Raw genomic sequence first — 18,429 nt, 5'->3', positions numbered from 1 at the left:
GAAGGGGGTGGGGGGGGGCCGCCCTCACCCTTCTCTCTGCAGTTTGGGCGCACGGAGGTGATCGACAACACCCTGAACCCTGACTTCGTCCGCAAGTTCGTCCTCGACTACTACTTTGAGGAGAAGCAAAACCTCCGCTTCGACGTGTGAGTGGGGCGGCCGGGGAAGGGCTCAGCCCCGGCTCAGGGCGGAACAAAGCACCGAGTCAGTAATAAATAACGCTAATAAATGAGGATAATAAATAGTGATAATAAATAAGGATAGGGAGGCAAAAAGCACAGAGGGGTGAGGGAAGCGGGGCTGTGTGCCAGGGCACCCCCGTGGGCACCGGCTCAGGGCTCTGCTCTCCCATCACCAGCTACAACGTGGACTCCAAGAGCTGCTCCGTTTTAAAGCAGGTGAGCACAGCCCATGTTGGGGGGACACATGGTGGTGCCCCGATGTGATGCCACAGCGGGCACCCCGAGGCTGTGCCCTGTGTGGAGGGGCCAGGTGCCACTGGCCTCAGGGGGCTCTAACCCACTCTCCATCTCTCCATGCCCCATGGGGACCGGCAGAAGGTAGGTGGGCTGGCCATGCACCAACCCCATGGGGACAGGACACACCACAGGGTGGCTTTCAGGGTGCAGGATGGGTGTGGGGTGGCCCGAGAGGTGCAGGACTGGTTCAGGGAAGTGAGGTGGCCTTGGGGGGGCACAAGGAGGGTCCAGGGCCGTGGGATGGCCCAGGTGGCAAAGGATGGGTCCAGAGCATGTAGAGTGGGCACCTGAAGTCATCCTGGGGGTGCAGGATGGGTCCTCAGTGGGGGGCTCTTGGGGCACAGGGTGGGTCCAGGGTACTTGGTGTGGCCCCAGGGCAGGGTGGCAGCAGGTCCCATGGGTGCACTGGGAGGGTGAGGGGTGGATGTGGGTGGGGGGGTCTGTGGCAGGAGCCCCCAGGGTCTCACGACGCTGTGCTTGGGGCGCAGGACTTCCTGGGGCAGGCATTTGTGGCACTGGGGGAGGTGATCGGGTCCCAGCGGGGCCGCCTGGAGAGACCCCTCACGTGAGTCATGCCCTGTGGCAGGGTGAGGGGGGGGTCCTGCATCGTGTCCCCAACCACCCGCCCCATGGGACCCTGTCCCTGCATGTCCCCTGCTGGGGACAATGGCCACACTAACAAGTGTTAGCTGTGGGGCACAAGCCTCAAACTTGAGCCCATCTCCTCCCCCTGTCCCATCCTCCATGTCCCCAAGCTGACCTGGCACCTCTGCCCCCAGGGGGGTCCCAGGGAAGCGGTGTGGGACCATCCTGCTGCTGGCTGAGGAACTGAGCAACTGCCGGGTGAGTGCCCGTGTCCCTGTGGCAGCGAGGCAGGGGCTGCATGTCCCCCCCCAGCACAGACAGCAGCTGGGGCTGGGGACAAGGAGGCAGCCGGCAGTGACAGTCCACATCCACAGGACATCATCACAATGCAGCTGTGTGCCAACAAGCTGGACAAGAAGGACTTCTTCGGAAAATCCGACCCCTTCCTCGTCTTCTACCGCAGCAACGAGGACGGCACGTGAGCGCAGGGGCCCGGTGGGGTGGGCAGGTGCCAGTGTCACCGTACAGCGCACCCCGACCCTGCCCTGTCCCCGCAGCTTCACCATCTGCCACAAGACGGAGGTGGTGAAGAACACGCTCAACCCGGTGTGGCAGCCCTTCACCATCCCCGTGCGCGCTCTCTGCAACGGCGACTACGACCGGTACGGGGACAGGGACAGGGACCAGGGTAGTGTGGTGGGGATGGTGACACGACTGGTCATGGGGCCAGAGCATCTCCTTCATGGGTTTCACCCCGCAGCGGCAGGCAGCTCAGAATTGAGTCATTATTAGGTTTTTTTTACCCTCTTTTGCAACCCAAATTACATAAAGGCATCCCCCTCCTTTCCAGGGGCCCTGCCCTGACCCAAATTTCCCGCTTCCCTCCTGGCAGAGATGCCGGCGGCTGGCAGGCAGGGGGGCTCGCTGCTGGGGTGCTGAGGGGCTGGATGTCCCCAAACCAGGGGGGGGCCATACCAGCCAGGCTGGCAGCTCACCCTCTGCCTGCATTCACTTGCAGGACAGTGAAGATAGACGTGTACGACTGGGACCGGGATGGGAGGTGAGGCTGTGTCCATGGGGTGGCGGGGGACATCAGGGTGCCACCACCACTTACTGGGGTGCCTCTCATCGGGGCATCTGGGCATGGCAACCCCATGGTCCTCCCCCAGCCATGACTTCATCGGGGAGTTTGCCACCAGCTACCGGGAGCTCTCCCGAGCGCAGAGCCAGTTCACGGTGTACGAGGTAGGGCAGGGGGCCAGGGTGGGGGGCAGGGGGACACCCCGCACTGGAGATGACCCACCCCTGCACTCACAGGTGCTGAACCCCAGGAAGAAATGCAAGAAGAAGAAATATGTGAACTCCGGCACCGTGAGTGGGGCTGGGGCACTCCTGGGGCTCCTGCCCACAGGAGGCCAGGTCTGATCCCCTCCCTGTTCCCACCAAGGAGGGGGGGTCTGGGTCTGACCCCCCCGTGCCCACAGGTGACACTGCTCTCCTTCTCCGTCGAGTCCGAGTTTACCTTCGTTGACTACATCCGGGGCGGGTGAGTAGGGGGCTGGGTGCCCCCGGCTCCCCGAGACCCCCCACGGACAAGGGTCTCGGGGTGAGGACGGAGGTGACAGCGCAGGTGCAGCCTGGGGGTGAGGAGGGGGTGGTGGGGCTGGGGAGGGAGCGCAAGACGGTGGCCCTGGGCTGTGGGGCGGTGGTTGGGGAAGCAGAGGCCCAGGTGATGGGTCCTGGGGTGGGGAGGACACGATGGCTGGAAGATGGCATCCCTGTGCCGTGGGGCCGGCAGCCTCCCTCGCTCTCCCCCCCAAGGACGCAGCTGAATTTCACCGTGGCCATCGACTTTACGGCCTCCAACGGTGAGTGCAGACGGTGCAGGGGGGGGAGTCCCATGGGCCCGGCTGTGGGGCCAGCCATGGGGCAGGTGCCAAGGGACGCTGTGCCGCAGGGATGCCGTCACAGCCCACCTCGCTGCACTACGCGAGCCCCTACCAGCTGAGCGCCTACGCCCTGGCGCTGAAGGCGGTGGGGGAGATCATCCAGGACTACGACAGCGACAAGCTCTTCCCCGCCTACGGCTTCGGTGCCAAAGTCCCACCTGACGGCAAGATCTCCCACCAGTTCCCCCTGGTGCGCCGTGGGGTCGGGCAGGGCTGAGGGTGGACCCAAATCTCTTGGCTGTGGGGCAGGGCTGGCCGTGGGGTGCCCACAGCAGCTCGGTGGGGAAGGGAAGCACCTTGGCTGCATCCTGCTTCAGCATCCCGTAGCTGTGGGGGGACACTGTGAGCCGTGCTCCCCTTCCAAGTGCCCATCCCTGTCCCCCAGAATAACAACGCTGACAACCCCAGCTGCGCTGGCATTGAGGGTGTGCTGGAGTCCTACCTCCAGAGCCTGCGCACTGTCCAGCTCTATGGTCCCACCAACTTCGCCCCCGTCATCAACCAGGTGGCTGGGTGAGCACCAGAGAACTCTGTCCCCTTTGCCATCCCCAAATGCCGCCACTCCCACAGTGAGGACGGCTGCCCCACACCAGTGGGGCTGCTGCAGTGACCCCATCCCTCGTCCCCATAGGACGGCTGCGCAGGTGACTGACGGCTCGCAGTATCACGTCCTCCTCATCATCACCGATGGCGTCATCTCTGACATGCTGCAGACCAAGGAGGCCATCGTCACCGTGAGTGCACCCTCATTGCCGTGAGTTCACCCCAGGCTGGGTGCTGTCCCGGCTGCCACCCTCCCTCTGCTCCACAGGCTTCCGCCTTGCCCATGTCCATCATCATCGTGGGAGTGGGTCCGGCTGAGTTTGAGGGTGAGTTGGGGCTTGGGGACACCAAGGAAGGGGGATGGAAACACCATCCCTGTTTCTGGGATGTGAAAGGTGGCCCAGAGGAAAGGATGGTGTGGCCACCCCATCGAGGGTTGGTGACACTGTCACCCCGCAGCCATGGAGGAGCTGGATGGCGATGAGGTGCGGTTGTCCTCCCGGGGACGCTACGCCGAGAGGGACATTGTGCAGGTAACGCCACCATTGAGCCCAGCCCTGCCACGGGCGAGCGACGCTCAGCCCCTCGCTGACCCCCGCAGCCCCAGGGTTGTTTCCAACCGAGCTGCAAAACGTCTTTCCCCTCGGAAGTTCGTGCCGTTTCGGGATTACGTGGACGACTCGGGAAACCAGGTGCTGAGCATGGCCCGCCTGGCCAAGGACGTGCTGGCCGAGATCCCCGAGCAGCTGCTCTCCTACATGAAGACCCGCGACATCAAGCCTCGCCAAGCAGACCCCCAGTAGCTCCTCCATGGGCCGTGGGGACAGCTGGTGGGGCGAGGACATGTGTCACTCCTCTTCAGTGGGGCTGGGCTGCGGAGATGTGGCCCCGCTGAGGGTGATGCCCCCTTGATGTGCCCAGTGGACCCGTCTGGGACCCTCCTGGCAGCGAGACCTCGGGGCTGGACGTCCCCGGCTGCCACCTCCTCCTGCCCGGCCGGTGGCCATGCCCCGGCACAGTGGGGCTGGCTCGGACTGTACCGTCCTGTGGGGCAGGGATGGTGGGGGGCACAGGCTGTGGGGTGGCCATGGAGCGTCCCCCCACCGGGAGGGCAGCCCGGAGGGAGCTGACCCTGGGATTGGGTGCATGCCGGGGGTCCCAGCCCCGCCATCTCCTTGGGGGCAAGGGCCCCCCCCCCCCCCAGCTCCTGCCTGTACCCCATTCCCGCCTGCGGCCCCGCTCTGCTGCCCCACAGCCTGCCCCACAGCCGGGGGATGCCGGGCCGGGAGGGCAGGCGGGCTTCTGTACCGTGTCACCGACTGTAAATAAACTGCTCCGACCGGGCCCGCTGCCGTGATGGGGCTGGGGAGGACCCGGGGAGAGGGGGGGGCAGCCGGGGCGGGGCTGCCGGGCTGGGCCTGTGATTCGCGGCGGCAGATTCGCCTCAGCCGGCGCGGCGCGGCCCGGCCCCCGCCGGCCCTTTCCCCGGGGCCTTCCCGAGGCTTTCCCCGCTTCCTCTTCCGTCGTTCGTCCCCCGCCGCCATCTCCTCCGCTCCCCGCCGCCTCCGCCGGCCCGTCCTCGGCCCGTGCCGAAAGTGCGGTTGCTAAGGGCGGCGCGGCGCTTTTTACCCAGCGGCCGCCCCGCGCCAGGCGCCGCCGCAGCCTCCATTGTTGCGGCCCGGCCCGGGCCCGCCGCCGCCGCCACCGCCGCCCATGGAGCCACCGCCACCGCCCGCCCGTTGAGCGCAGCCCCGGGGCCGGTGAGCGCGGCCGGAGTGCAGGGAGGGAGGGAGGAAGGGAAGGGCGGGTTGCCGGGGCCGGGGCCTGGGCCTGGGCCTGGGGAGGGGGCGGGGGGCCCGGCCTGTCCTGGCGTTAACCCCCCCCAACCTCCACCCTCGGTCCCCCTCAGCCCCCGCCATGGGCGTAGACTTCGACGTGAAGACCTTCTGCCACAACCTGCGGGCCACCAAACCCCCCTACGAGTGCCCGGTGGGCACCTGCCGCAAGATCTACAAGAGCTACAGCGGGATTGAGTACCACCTCTACCACTATGACCACGACAACCCCCCCCCGCCCCAGCACACCCCCCTGCGCAAGCACAAGAAGAAGGGGCGGCAGGCCCGCGCCGCCAACAAGCAGTCGCCCAGCCCCTCCGAGACCTCTCACCCTTCCCCCGCTTCCTCTTCCGTTGCTCGTCCCCCGCCGCCATCTCCTCCGCTCCCCGCCGCCTCCGCCGGCCCGTCCTCGGCCCGTGCCGAAAGTGCGGTTGCTAAGGGCGGCGCGGCGCTTTTTACCCAGCGGCCGCCCCGCGCCAGGCGCCGCCGCAGCCTCCATTGTTGCGGCCCGGCCCGGGCCCGCCGCCGCCGCCACCGCCGCCCATGGAGCCACCGCCACCGCCCGCCCGTTGAGCGCAGCCCCGGGGCCGGTGAGCGCGGCCGGAGTGCAGGGAGGGAGGGAGGAAGGGAAGGGCGGGTTGCCGGGGCCGGGGCCTGGGCCTGGGCCTGGGGAGGGGGCGGGGGGCCCGGCCTGTCCTGGCGTTAACCCCCCCCAACCTCCACCCTCGGTCCCCCTCAGCCCCCGCCATGGGCGTAGACTTCGACGTGAAGACCTTCTGCCACAACCTGCGGGCCACCAAACCCCCCTACGAGTGCCCGGTGGGCACCTGCCGCAAGATCTACAAGAGCTACAGCGGGATTGAGTACCACCTCTACCACTATGACCACGACAACCCCCCCCCGCCCCAGCACACCCCCCTGCGCAAGCACAAGAAGAAGGGGCGGCAGGCCCGCGCCGCCAACAAGCAGTCGCCCAGCCCCTCCGAGACCTCTCAGTCGCCGGGCCGAGAGGTGATGACCTACGCCCAGGCCCAGCGCATGGTGGAGGTGGACCTGCACGGTCGCGTCCACCGCATCAGCATCTTCGACAACCTCGACGTGGTCTCCGAGGACGAGGAGGTGCCCGAGGAGGTGCCCGAGAATGGGAGCAATAAGGAGAACACAGAGACCCAGAGCGTCCCGCCCAAATCCGGCAAGCACAAGAACAAGGAGAAGCGCAAGGACTCCAACCACCATCACCACAACGCCTCGGCTGGCACCACCCCCAAGCTCCCCGAGGTGGTGTACCGGGAGCTGGAGCAGGACACTCCTGACGCCCCACCTCGCCCCACCTCGTACTACAGGTATTGTCCGTGGCCGGGGCGTGAGGTGGCTCCCAGGCAGCTCTGGCTCGTGCCCTGTGTCTGGAGGCAGAATTGGCCCCGCTCTGTGCAGGCGGCTTGTCTGTGGCTTGTGGAGATGGCCTTTATCTGCCTCTCCCGGGTCCCACGGAGCTGGCTGTCCCATGACTTCAGGCTCTCTGAGCTCTGTCTGGCATTGTGCCCCAGTTTTGAGGGGTCCTGGTGCTTTCAGAGCCCTTGTCACTGCTTAGGTCATTGCTGGCAGTTGGATTGCCTCGCTCTTTCCTTGCTGGGATGGCAGGTAGAGTTATAACAAAAAGCAAACCTGTTCTGCCTTCTCCATCGCTCTTCAGAGGTATGATGGGGTAGCTCTGGAGCCCCCCAGCACCAAGGTGTACCCGTAAAGATGTGTCTATTTGTGGGCTTATTGTGTCTTGGTTGTCCTATGTTTTTCCCATGTGTGATTTGGCAACTACAGTGGCCCAAAGTAATACCTCGAGCAGAGAGTTAATACTGAACCGAAGTAAGGGTTGTGTGGCCACCCCTGCCATCCTAGTTGCCATGAACCCTGAGAAACTGGCACCGCATTCCAGGGACAGGTTAATGACGTTATTTTATGTGAGGGTGTTGGAAAAGAAGTTCCCCCCGCAAGGTGCCCACAGTGCTGCTCACTGCAGTGGCTGGGGGTAGTTGTCATCAGTCACTGGAGCAGTAGCCTTGGGGTTCTGGCTCTTTTCTCTCTAAATAACATTCCCTCATCCACAACTGGGAGTGAAAGAGAAGAGGGCACAGACACCCTCATCAGAATTAATGAAATGTGTTGCCTCCATGCCTGGTTGCTGTGAGTCTTAGGCGTGAGGCTGCTGTCTCCAGAGCATTTAGCACCCCTTGGTGGCTCATTCAGGCTCCCATCCTTGCGCTGATGAGTCTCCAAGGCCTTGCCCGTTAAACAAGTGTTATTTGGTCTGTGTTGTGCCCAACGCCCTGGTGTGCCGCTGCGCTGCTCAGGGTGCAGCAGCACCTCCTGCTTTTGCATGTTCCTGCCTTGTCCAGTTTTTTTTTATTTTGACTTACAGCTTGGCTGTAGCTTTTAAATGTTCCCTCAGCCTTGGCATGTGGGATTTAAGGTTTAGCAGGTCCAAGCCCTCACCAGCTGTATCCTCACCCTCCCATGCTGCCCTTCCAGGTACATCGAGAAGTCAGCAGAGGAGCTGGATGAAGAGGTGGAGTACGACATGGACGAGGAAGATTACATCTGGCTGGACATCATGAACGAGCGGCGGAAGACCGAAGGCGTGAGCCCCATTCCCCAGGAGATCTTTGAGTACCTGATGGACCGGCTGGAGAAGGAGTCCTACTTCGAGAGCCACAACAAGGGGGATCCAAACGCCTTGGTGGACGAGGATGCCGTCTGTTGCATCTGCAACGACGGGGAGTGCCAGAACAGCAACGTCATCCTCTTCTGCGACATGTGCAACCTGGCCGTGCATCAGGAGTGCTACGGGGTGCCCTACATCCCGGAGGGACAGTGGCTCTGCCGACGGTGCCTGCAGTCGCCCTCGCGAGCCGTGGACTGTGCCCTCTGCCCGAACAAGGGGGGGGCCTTCAAGCAGACGGACGATGGGCGCTGGGCACACGTGGTCTGTGCCCTCTGGATCCCGGAGGTGTGCTTTGCCAACACCGTCTTCCTGGAGCCCATCGACAGCATCGAGCACATCCCGCCCGCCCGCTGGAAGCTGACCTGTTACATTTGCAAGCAGCGCGGCTCCGGGGCTTGCATCCAGTGTCACAAAGCCAACTGCTACACTGCCTTCCACGTCACCTGCGCCCAGCAGGCCGGGCTGTACATGAAGATGGAGCCCGTCCGGGAGACGGGGGCCAACGGTACCTCCTTTAGCGTGCGCAAAACGGCCTACTGCGACATCCACACGCCGCCGGGCTCCGTGCGCAGACTTCCCGCCCTCTCCCACAGTGAGGGGGAAGAGGAGGACGAGGAGGAGGAGGAGGAGGGGAAAGGCTGGAGCTCTGAGAAAGTGAAAAAAGCGAAGGCTAAGTCTAGGATCAAGATGAAGAAGGCGCGGAAGATCCTGGCAGAGAAACGAGCCGCAGCGCCAGTGGTTTCCGTGCCCTGCATCCCCCCGCACAGGTACAACCTGCCACCTTCCCTCAGCTGTGGAGAAACTTCTCCCTTTCCCCATGCCTTTTGTCCCCCTTTCCACGCGGGCGTTGTCTTGTTCCTCCCCTTAGCTTTTTGCACAGGTACTTTTCGCTTTGCTCTCGCAGAGGGCTGTTGGTGGCTTCCTCTGGGAGTCCTGCAGAGAGGGAGGGCGATGCACTGCCCCGCAAAGGTGTCTGGGCCCTCAGCAGGGCAGGAAATAGCTGCTGTTAGTTTAGCAGCAGAGAATGAGCTTGGCTGGATGCATCAGGAAGCAGCTGGGGGTTCCCAGCACTCCTTTCCTGTTGTGCTGACCTCAGGCACTGGGTAAACGGAGGAGAGAGGAGGGAGCTGCTCTCCTTTCTACTGAGGTTTGTTTTCTCCTTGAGGCTGAGCTGGGAAAAAGAGGGAAGCGTGGGAGCGATTCAGGCCTGGGAAATGAGCTAACCCCAGGGGTTGTTTTGGCTCTGAAGCCAAGAGGTCTTGTATCGGGATCCCTGTGCCCTGCTGAGCACAGCTCATCCCTCCCAGCAACCGCTTACCCCTTGCTGGGCTTCCTCAGTGCTTTCTGCCAGTCGCAGGCAGCAGCTCTGCCTCCGTGCTGCCTGTCAGAGCAGGAAGCCTCTGCACAGCTGCCTGCGAGGGGTGGCTGGAGAGCACCAAGGGACACAGCCGTCGTGAGATTGGCTCCACAGCACGAGGGCAGCATAGGTGCTGTCAGGCAGATACTGCCAGGAGTTGTCCCAATTTCCTGTGAGCTAGGGCTCACAGGAAGATGCAAACACCTGGTTGTTACAGGTATAATTGCTGTGTGTCTCATTCTGGTCTGACCATTAGGCTGGTGTGCAAGTTCCGGAAACAACAACATCTCAGAGCCTTGCCTAAATTTGTCAGTGTAGTTCATAACTCTGTGTGTCCTCGGCAGCATGCAAAAGCACATAGAAGCATCTTAGGATGGTTTTGGATCTTGCTGTCACCCTGCAGCCCACATCACACAGTCAAAACGCAGGTTGGGCATGGAAGCGTTTGCCTTTGCGGTTGTCAGCCACCACCCCTGACTGCTGAGCAGATGTGACACAGCTGTGACAGCACAGGGACGTGGGACTGCCACTTCCCTGCAGACCCTCAAGACCATCAGGACCAACCCAATGCGGTTGGAGGGGACCACGCAGAAGCCGTGGGTTTCGCTCTCTGGGCAGCGTTCTGGTGACTTGTGGAGGCAGATCTCTGCTACATGGCTGCTGGCACTCTGCCACGATCTGTCTGTGTACCAACCTTATGTTATTGCTCACTCGGGGCTTGCTCTGTAGCCGGAGCCTCTTTTCTCATGTGCAGACGTGTTGGCAGGCAGTTTGTAGGCTCTTGCTGCTATCGTTGTGCTTGCAGTGAAACCCACACTGAGCTAGAAGCTGTTAACCTCTCCCCAGGCCTTCCTGTTGGGATTAATTATTCTTCAAGGGCTCTTGCCAGAATGCCAAATGTCTTCCTGTGGGAGCTGTGCTTGGCCGGCGGTGGCACATGAGGCTGCTCTCTCCAGCCTCTTCAGCTGAGGCTGATGCAGGTCGGGTCATCCCCCACGAAGAGCTGTCCCTGTGAAGCCTGGAGATGCTGGGGATTCATCCCTTTGCCTTCCCTGCTAGCAGAGCATCTCTGTCTGGCCTTGCTGAATGAGCCTGTCACAGCCCCTCCAGGCTTTCTGAAGTTATAGAGGGTAGGAAAATCCCTTCTGTGATGTTTACGGCTGTTTAGGAGAGTCCTTCATTAGCTCAGATAGGAGCTCTGTGCTTGTGCCTCCTATTCTCTCATCAAAATTTGCCAGGTTTGGTTGAGTTATGGGCTCCTTGGGGCTCAAGTTTTTCTGGTAACATTTGGCCAGGGCCTTTGTCACTGTGGGTGGCGCTCAGCCGGGTAAATAATGGGTTTGGGATAGCCAAATGCTCATGGTCTTGGGGACTGTGGGAGCTGTTAAAGGTCCAGTCCCTGATGCAGCCGTGTCGCACTCTGTCCTGATGCAGCCTGCCCCAGGCTTTTGCCTGAAATTTGGCAGGAGGTAGAAAGGAAAAGCCTGTTTCGGAGAGGCCAGGCTGGATGTTTCCAGGCACCCTCTGTCATGGCTGTCTCAGGGGTGCTGCTGCCCTGTGTGACTTGGTGTTACAAAAATTCCTGCCACGGGAAAGGGTGTTCTCCACCTGAGGAGCTGCTCTCAAGTGGCCTTGCTGCTACGTTCTTCCCCGGCAGCAGCCAGGCTCACCTTGGTGATGGGTTCTGTGGTTTCTCTCACTTCCTCAGGCTCAGCAAGATCACAAACCGTTTAACCATCCAGAGGAAGAGCCAGTTCATGCAGAGGCTGCACAGCTACTGGACTCTGAAGAGGCAGTCCCGCAACGGTGTCCCTCTGCTCCGCCGCCTTCAGACACACTTGCAGTCGCAAAGAAACTGCGACCAGGTAAGGGCTGCTCGTTGGGGTGCTGGGGGACATCTGGGGTGCACACACGGGTGCTTCCTGTGCCTTCGGAGCTGTGGGCTCAAAGCCTTTGCTGCATGCGGTGCCTGCAGGCGCAGAAGAGGGGGGCCAGGGGTACGAGCTCCCGGGTGAGGAAAGGGCAGCCCCAGATGCTTTTGCTGCTTCACCTTCTCCTCCGCTCTCGGCGTTCAGAGATGTGCCAGGCAGCCACGCTGCTGGCAGCCTGCCACAGGAAGGGAATCCTGCCGTCTCATGCTGCCGCGCACAAGTTAGCTCCTTCCTCGTGCCTCCGTTTAGCCAGTGGTGACAGCAAACCTGTCAGAAATGGCTCTGCTCTGAGGCTGCTGTGTCAGCAAGTGTTGAGAGAGATGGCCGGAGATCTCCAGAAACAGTCTGGAAGGAACCAGGACCTCGCTTCCAGTTTCTGAAAGCACTCCAGGAGCACTCCCTGTGGGTGCTGCTTCCAGCCCACTGTCTGCCTCAGCCCTTAGTCAGTGCTTCACAGATGTGAAGTCTCTGGTGCCAGAGAGGAAGATGTTTCTTTTGGCTCCCCATCCGAGCTCTAAATCTTTCTTTCTGAGCCCTTTGAAGACTGTTACTGGGCAGGGGTTTCTCCTGCCTTTACGCTCTCTCATTTTAATTTGCTGCAGAAAAGTTGAGGCTACTTCTGCTCATCTTTGGCTACGGCAGAGCAAAAGTCGGCATTTTTTGGTGCTCCAGAAGTGAAAGCAACCAGAGCTGTGTTCCCTTTTTGCCCTGTTGTCCTTTGCTAGAGCTCTGAGCAGCAGCACAGATCCTTCTGTGGCTGATCTGTGTGCTCTTGGGCAGCTGCAGGCAGAAGGTTGTATTAGGAAGAGTATTTCCAGAGGCTTAGGAAGTCCACCTCCTGACATCCTGAGGGCTTGGTGACCAAGGAGCAGGTATTCAGCTCTGGCCAGGGGTGGGAGTGTTTTTGAGTTGCCCACCTAGGTTACAACAAGGGAACCAGGACTTTCATGTCAGTGAAGAGCCACAGGACATGGTCAGGAAGGTGGAGATGGGAACACATCTCCTGTCAGCTCATGGTCTCTGATGTTCCCACAGAGAGACACTGAGGATAAGAACTGGGCCCTGAAGGAGCAGCTGAAGTCATGGCAGCGCCTCCGCCATGACCTAGAGCGTGCACGCTTGCTGGTGGAGCTGATACGCAAGCGGGAGAAGCTCAAGAGAGAGACGGTAACAATTGTTTGCCCCTCCTTGGGGAGCTGCTGGGGTGGGCATGAGCATGGGCTCTTGGGAGAGCTGTAGGGTGTGTGCCAGGGTCCCCTTGGCCGCGCTGCACCCTGCCCCAGCAGCTCTGAGCAAAGGTGGCTGCTCTGCAAGGCTGAGGTGGGACGTGCAGGTGCTGGAATGGGTGTTACACCTTCGCTCCCCCCGGAGATGGGGGTGAGGTGCAGTCCCTCACGCAAAGAGAGGTGTCACTGCCCTGCAGGATTGCACTGCTGCTCCCTGGGGACTGTCCCGGCCGCCTGGATGCTGGGCAGGGGGCTCAGCCCCGCTCTGTTCCTCTGTTTCAGATCAAAGTGCAGCAGGTGGCACTGGAAATGCAGCTGACCCCCTTCCTCATCCTCCTCCGCAAGACGCTCGAGCAGCTGCAGGAGAAAGACACGGGCAACATCTTCAGCGAGCCGGTCCCTCTGTCTGAGGTAACAGAAATCTACGAAGTAAGAACCCCCTCCCCCAGATTTCTACTTCACTCAAACTTGTCCCTTGCTCACGCCAGGGGCTGCCCAGGGCGTTCTTCGGTCCGGAGCTCCTCTGGGCAGCCTGGTGGTGGCTCACACATCCCAGCACCACTCACCCGAGGGGGGTGTGCAGTGATGCCCCTCCTGGGTGAGCTGAATGCAGAATAGCTGAGCTGTTGCTGGCCAGGAGCACAGCACTCATTCTTCCTCTGTGTGTGTTGCTGGTGACTTTCCGGTGTTTGTGAGCAGCTGGGGATTCCCACTGGGAAAGGCAGAATGCTGGCCCTTAGCAGGTGGCACACTCTTATCTGTCCTCTTGTGGAGGCCTCTGCTAGATGACAGAGTGAGCATGGCACAGAAGAGGGTTTGACCCGAGGCTGTCACTGCTAGGGGCAAGGGAAATGATTCCTGAGACCGTTATCGAGTACCTGCCTGGGGAGGTGGGAAAAGGCCGTGCTGGCTCTGCACGGCTCGGGCAGCAGGTCAGCACAGAGGTGTTTCAGCAGAGTTTGGGGAGGAAGGCTCTGTGGTCCCACTCGCCGCCTGGATGGCTCTCTTTTACCTGTCTGCACTTACCCTCACCCCCAGGGGCTGCACTTCTGGCTTCCTCCCCCGGGGAATGCCGTGTAGTGTTCTGGATCCCAGCTGGCTGCAGACAGCAGGAGAGGACAGGATGCTGCCATGTGCGCTGGAGCCTTAAACACACTTCAGAGAGCGTATCTGCTCTGACATGTTGAGTACAGCACATGGGCTCCCTGCTCCGGAGGCGTTCCTGTTCCTCAAGCTGCAGAAGCAGACGGCATTCCCTGATGTGCATTTGGGCAGAACACAGGGAGCGATACCTAATTCCTCTAACGACTGTTTTCTTGGAGCAGGAAGTTCTAACTGACAGCTCCCGGGCCCTTAGCTCTGGCTCTTTCCTCACGCAGGTCCCCGACTACCTGGATCACATCAAGAAGCCGATGGATTTTCAGACAATGAAACAAAACCTGGAAGCCTATCGCTATCTGAATTTCGACGACTTTGAGGAGGATTTCAACCTCATTATCAACAACTGTTTGAAATACAATGCCAAAGACACAATCTTCTACCGGGCAGCCGTCCGTCTGCGGGAGCAGGGAGGCGCCGTCCTCCGGCAGGCTCGTCGGCAGGCGGAGAAGATGGGCATTGACTTTGAGACAGGCATGCACTTCCCCCATTGTGTAACGGTGGAAGAGGCTCAGGTCCAAGACATCGAGGACGGTGGGTACTCATCCCCTGTCCCGGGGTATGAGGGCTACTCAGAGGTAAAGCCTGGGCAGAGTCAGGGCACCTGGGGGTCTGTTGGAGCTGCCTCCCATGGGAGGTTCACTTGGACACCTGGGCTGTGTCTGGTTGCTCCCCAGAGAGGGCTCCTTCTCCAGGTCTTTTAGGGTAACTTGCCATATTCACAGGTGTTTGGTACCATGTCAGCTACTTTCCCTCCTATGGGGAACATGGATTGCCTCATGCCCTTTCACATAGAGGAGCTCCAAAGAGTTCCCGATTTCTCTCATCCATCTGCTCCCCTTTGCTCCCTCAGAAGACGTGCGGCTGCTGCTCTCGGAGAATCAGAAGCACCTGCCCTTGGAGGAGCAGCTGAAGATCCTGCTGGAGCGGCTGGATGAGGTCAACGCTGGCAAGCAGAGCATAGGACGGTCCCGCCGGGCCAAGATGATCAAGAAGGAGATCACAGTCCTACGGCGGAAACTCGCTCACCCGCGGGACCTGGGCCGAGATGGGCTGGAGCGGCACAGCTCCTCTGCCAGGGGAGTCCTGCAGTCACACAACCCCTGCGAGAAGGACCTGCAGACAGACAGCGCTGCAGAAGAGAGCAGCAGCCAGGAGACTGGCAAAGGTACTGGTCCCTTCAGAATACTTCCAGGTTTGGGGAGTGGTGGAGAAACGGCCTCTGGATAGGCTTGGCTGGGGGAGAGTCTGCCCTGCCAGCTGCCTCTGGAGGCAGGAGGCCAATGTGGGCAGCTCCCCACAGCTTCACTCTTTGCTTCTCCTTAAAAGCAGGGCAGGTGGCCTCTCAGGGGGACAGTCCCTTATCTCCCATTCCCCTGCAGGTGTCCTTTGTTTTCTGTAGTGGTGGGTGCAGAGCAGAATGTCTGTGCCTCCTGGCGTGCCCACCTGGGAATGGTACTCTGGGTAATTTGAGCCGTGCCTGCCAAGCAGGGGGGTTTGGCAGCCAAAGGAGGTCACCTCCTGCGTCAGGATCAGCCCCAGCCTCTGGGGAGGGTCTGCAGGTTGCTGGTGTTCGCAGCTGCAGTCAGTGTTCACCCGGTGAGCTCACCTCCCATGTGGCTGAGGAACTGGATGTCGTTCCAGAGACTGAGACTGAGAGTCTCAGCTGTGTGATGCGGGGCGTGAGATGGATTGTTTCCTCCTGCCAGCTCTGCCACACTGCTTGGTTTCTCTAGGGGCATTAGGGAGCAGGCTGCCTTCGGTGTCCCTTTCTGCTTGGGGGCACAGGAGGGAGTTGCAGCAGCACTGACTGCCAAGCTCCAGATGCCCTCCTGGGGCTGGGAGCTGAACGCAGGCCAGCCACCAGCTCTTTGCTCTCCTGAACGGAGATGCTGAGCTGGGCTCTCTGAGGAGCACAGCCAAAGCTCCAGCCAGAGCTGCGGTTTGCCACCTCTGCATCCCAGTCCTGCCCCACTAAGCACTGGGAAAACCCAGCAGGGAGTGTTTCAGGGCCTTTGTCTTTCAAGGGTGCAGTGGAGCTTCTCAGCTGCTGCGTGTCATGGGAAGGGTTTATTCCTGCTCGCTTCCTGTTGTTGATTTCTGTCTCTTTGAGGTTGCCGCCTGGGAGAAAGGAGGGCATCCCGGAGGGGGTGGAGTGTTCTTTGTCCCCATCTAGCTTTTACCGTCAGCAGACCAGATAATTTGATGCTGAAGGCACAGGCATGGCAAAGCTCGGGATGGAAGATCTTCTGACACAACATTGTTAAGAAATGAAGCTGTTCCTTGCTGCCACTGCCGTGTGGTCCCCGCTGGGCCCTGCAGGCTGCAGCCAATGCCTTCCTTCTCTTCCAGGTCTGGGTCCCAATTCTTCTTCTACTCCAGCACACGAAGTTGGCAGGAGGACCTCAGTGCTCTTCTCCAAGAAGAACCCTAAAACCGCAGGCCCTCCAAAACGTCCAGGACGCCCCCCGAAGAATCGAGACAGCCAGATCACTCCCGGGCACGGGAACAGCCCCATCGGGCCCCCCCAGCTCCCGATAATGGGGTCCTCCCAGCGGCAGAGGAAGCGAGGGCGAAGCCCACGCCCCAGCTCCAGCTCGGACAGCGACAGCGATAAGTCCACCGAAGATGCTCCCATGGGTGGGTGTTGTAGCTCCCCCTGTGCCGCTGGGCGGCTGTGGCCCTGTCAGGAGCATGTGGCGGGGTCCCTCATGGTTGTAACGCGCTTCTGGTGGGGTGTTTTGCAGATCTGCCAGCAAACGGTTTCAGCAGCGGGAACCAGCCAGTGAAGAAGAGCTTCCTGGTGTACCGCAACGACTGCAATCTGCCCCGGAGCAGCTCCGACTCGGAGTCCAGCAGCAGCAGCAGCAGCAGCGCCGCCTCAGACCGTACCAGGTACCATCCCCAGCCCAGCTGCAATGGCACTGGTGCTGCCAGGGTGGCTCTCTTCCAGATGAGGAGCGTGTTTGACAGTACCCATCTCATTCACTCTCCTGCAGCCTGGCTGCTGTTAGCTAAACCCTAGAGAGCTCTGGGGTTTGTGCCTTTGTTTAGTGTAAAACCTAAAGGTGTGAGTGTGCAGCAAAGGGCTAGCGGGGAGCATGAACTGGGGCATTCCCTCCTGGCACAGCGGCTGCTCCGGCACTGGCCCTTCCAGCAGGTTCCTCCCTGCAGCTCCGCTTTGGAGCAGTGCATGGCTTCCAGTTCCTCCCAGCTGAAACTGGGTGAGGGTCTGGCAGGCTCTCTCCAGCAGAAGACCCCTTTCTTCCTGGTGCCTCTGCTGGTGCTGAGGATGGTGTTTGGAGCCCATGAGCCCTGCTGTCCTGCCAGGCTGGCCCTCTGGAAAGCGGTTTCTGGAAGCTTAACGTGGTTCCTACCAACAGCTCTGCTCCCTCTCTCCGCAGCACGACGCCCTCCAAGCAGGGCAGAGGGAAGCCCTCCTTCTCCCGCGTGAACTTCCCGGAGGACAGCAGCGAGGACACGTCGGGGACGGAGAACGAGTCCTACTCCGTGGGCACGGGGCGAAGTGTGGGACACGGCAGTAAGTACTGTGGTTGTCCAGCCGTGAGCCCGGCTGGTGCCATCACTGGGGGACCTGCTGTTAGCTAAACCCTAGAGAGCTCTGGGGTTTGTGCCTTTGTTTAGTGTAAAACCTAAAGGTGTGAGTGTGCAGCAAAGGGCTAGCGGGGAGCATGAACTGGGGCATTCCCTCCTGGCACAGCGGCTGCTCCGGCACTGGCCCTTCCAGCAGGTTCCTCCCTGCAGCTCCGCTTTGGAGCAGTGCATGGCTTCCAGTTCCTCCCAGCTGAAACTGGGTGAGGGTCTGGCAGGCTCTCTCCAGCAGAAGACCCCTTTCTTCCTGGTGCCTCTGCTGGTGCTGAGGATGGTGTTTGGAGCCCATGAGCCCTGCTGTCCTGCCAGGCTGGCCCTCTGGAAAGCGGTTTCTGGAAGCTTAACGTGGTTCCTACCAACAGCTCTGCTCCCTCTCTCCGCAGCACGACGCCCTCCAAGCAGGGCAGAGGGAAGCCCTCCTTCTCCCGCGTGAACTTCCCGGAGGACAGCAGCGAGGACACGTCGGGGACGGAGAACGAGTCCTACTCCGTGGGCACGGGGCGAAGTGTGGGACACGGCAGTAAGTACTGTGGTTGTCCAGCCGTGAGCCCGGCTGGTGCCATCACTGTGGGGGACACACACACATGGCTGACTCCCCTCTCCCCTGGCAGTGGTACGCAAGGGCATGGGGCGCGGCACGGGGTGGCTCTCCGAGGACGAGGATTCCTCCCTGGATGCCCTGGACCTGGTGTGGGCCAAGTGCCGGGGGTACCCCTCCTACCCGGCGCTGGTGAGTACCAACAGCCACGTGCTACTGCTGGAGCTTCCCAAACCCCACGTCCTGTCCCACCCCACCCACAGAGCGGCACTTGGGGTGGGGGTCTCCCTCTCAGCCCCCTCCTCCCCTGCTCTTCCCGTAGATCATTGACCCCAAGATGCCGCGGGAAGGCATGTTCCACCACGGCGTCCCCATCCCCGTGCCCCCCTTGGAGGTGCTGAAGCTGGGGGAGCAGATGACTCAGGAAGCACGCGAGCACCTCTACCTTGTCCTCTTCTTCGACAACAAGCGCACTTGGTAAGGCCGGGGGCTTGGGG

The 18,429-nt window shown here is 61.1% G+C and overlaps 3 protein-coding genes across 4 annotated transcripts in view; all 3 read left to right on the top strand.

Moving 5' to 3' along the window:
* CPNE9 (copine family member IX) overlaps window positions 1–4,900 on the top strand; it is an 18,837-nt gene extending 13,937 nt beyond the window's left edge. The window contains exons 1-12 of one of the 2 annotated variants that reach the window (XM_014946742.1): window positions 1,625–1,726; window positions 2,083–2,124; window positions 2,234–2,309; window positions 2,396–2,435; window positions 2,549–2,610; window positions 2,886–2,932; window positions 3,022–3,203; window positions 3,399–3,526; window positions 3,645–3,747; window positions 3,825–3,882; window positions 4,016–4,089; window positions 4,207–4,900. In XM_014946742.1, the coding sequence (XP_014802228.1) occupies window positions 2,118–2,124; window positions 2,234–2,309; window positions 2,396–2,435; window positions 2,549–2,610; window positions 2,886–2,932; window positions 3,022–3,203; window positions 3,399–3,526; window positions 3,645–3,747; window positions 3,825–3,882; window positions 4,016–4,089; window positions 4,207–4,359 (930 nt within the window). In that variant the 5' untranslated portion in view covers window positions 1,625–1,726; window positions 2,083–2,117 and the 3' untranslated portion in view covers window positions 4,360–4,900. Of the gene's footprint in view, window positions 1–1,624; window positions 1,727–2,082; window positions 2,125–2,233; window positions 2,310–2,395; window positions 2,436–2,548; window positions 2,611–2,885; window positions 2,933–3,021; window positions 3,204–3,398; window positions 3,527–3,644; window positions 3,748–3,824; window positions 3,883–4,015; window positions 4,090–4,206 lie in introns of those variants that run through there. The other variant, XM_014946743.1, reaches the window with a different exon arrangement.
* Window positions 4,901–5,171: 271 nt separating this feature from the next.
* LOC106890698 (peregrin-like) lies at window positions 5,172–5,964 on the top strand. The gene is made up of 3 exons (XM_014946653.1): window positions 5,172–5,316; window positions 5,466–5,816; window positions 5,855–5,964. The coding sequence occupies exons 2-3, from the start codon at window positions 5,474–5,476 to the stop codon at window positions 5,962–5,964; spliced, it is 453 nt and encodes a 150-aa protein (XP_014802139.1). The 5' UTR covers window positions 5,172–5,316; window positions 5,466–5,473.
* Window positions 5,965–6,037: 73 nt separating this feature from the next.
* BRPF1 (bromodomain and PHD finger containing 1) overlaps window positions 6,038–18,429 on the top strand; it is a 12,700-nt gene continuing 308 nt past the window's right edge. The window contains exons 1-12 of the mRNA XM_014946651.1: window positions 6,038–6,734; window positions 7,918–8,877; window positions 11,176–11,332; window positions 12,434–12,565; window positions 12,907–13,053; window positions 14,004–14,316; window positions 14,639–14,950; window positions 16,135–16,422; window positions 16,530–16,677; window positions 17,187–17,323; window positions 18,006–18,124; window positions 18,255–18,409. Of these exons, the coding sequence (XP_014802137.1) occupies window positions 6,139–6,734; window positions 7,918–8,877; window positions 11,176–11,332; window positions 12,434–12,565; window positions 12,907–13,053; window positions 14,004–14,316; window positions 14,639–14,950; window positions 16,135–16,422; window positions 16,530–16,677; window positions 17,187–17,323; window positions 18,006–18,124; window positions 18,255–18,409 (3,464 nt within the window). The 5' untranslated portion in view covers window positions 6,038–6,138. The remainder of the gene's footprint in view (window positions 6,735–7,917; window positions 8,878–11,175; window positions 11,333–12,433; window positions 12,566–12,906; window positions 13,054–14,003; window positions 14,317–14,638; window positions 14,951–16,134; window positions 16,423–16,529; window positions 16,678–17,186; window positions 17,324–18,005; window positions 18,125–18,254; window positions 18,410–18,429) is intronic.

The sequence above is a fragment of the Calidris pugnax genome, unplaced genomic scaffold, assembly GCF_001431845.1.
Source record: "Calidris pugnax isolate Ruff unplaced genomic scaffold, ASM143184v1 scaffold81, whole genome shotgun sequence".
Lineage (NCBI taxonomy): Eukaryota > Metazoa > Chordata > Aves > Charadriiformes > Scolopacidae > Calidris > Calidris pugnax.
Note: the sequence above shows the minus strand (reverse complement) of the source record. Positions and strands in the feature narration are given on the sequence as shown.

Excerpts from the sequence above, each read along its gene's own strand:
- LOC106890698 (XM_014946653.1), top strand. The coding sequence starts at position 5,474 with ATGGGCGTAGACTTCGACGTGAAGACCTTCTGCCACAACCTGCGGGCC. Across the intron at positions 5,817-5,854 it reads GTCCTCGGCCCGTGCCGAAA|CGGCCGCCCCGCGCCAGGCG; the intron begins GTGCGGTTGCTA and ends CTTTTTACCCAG.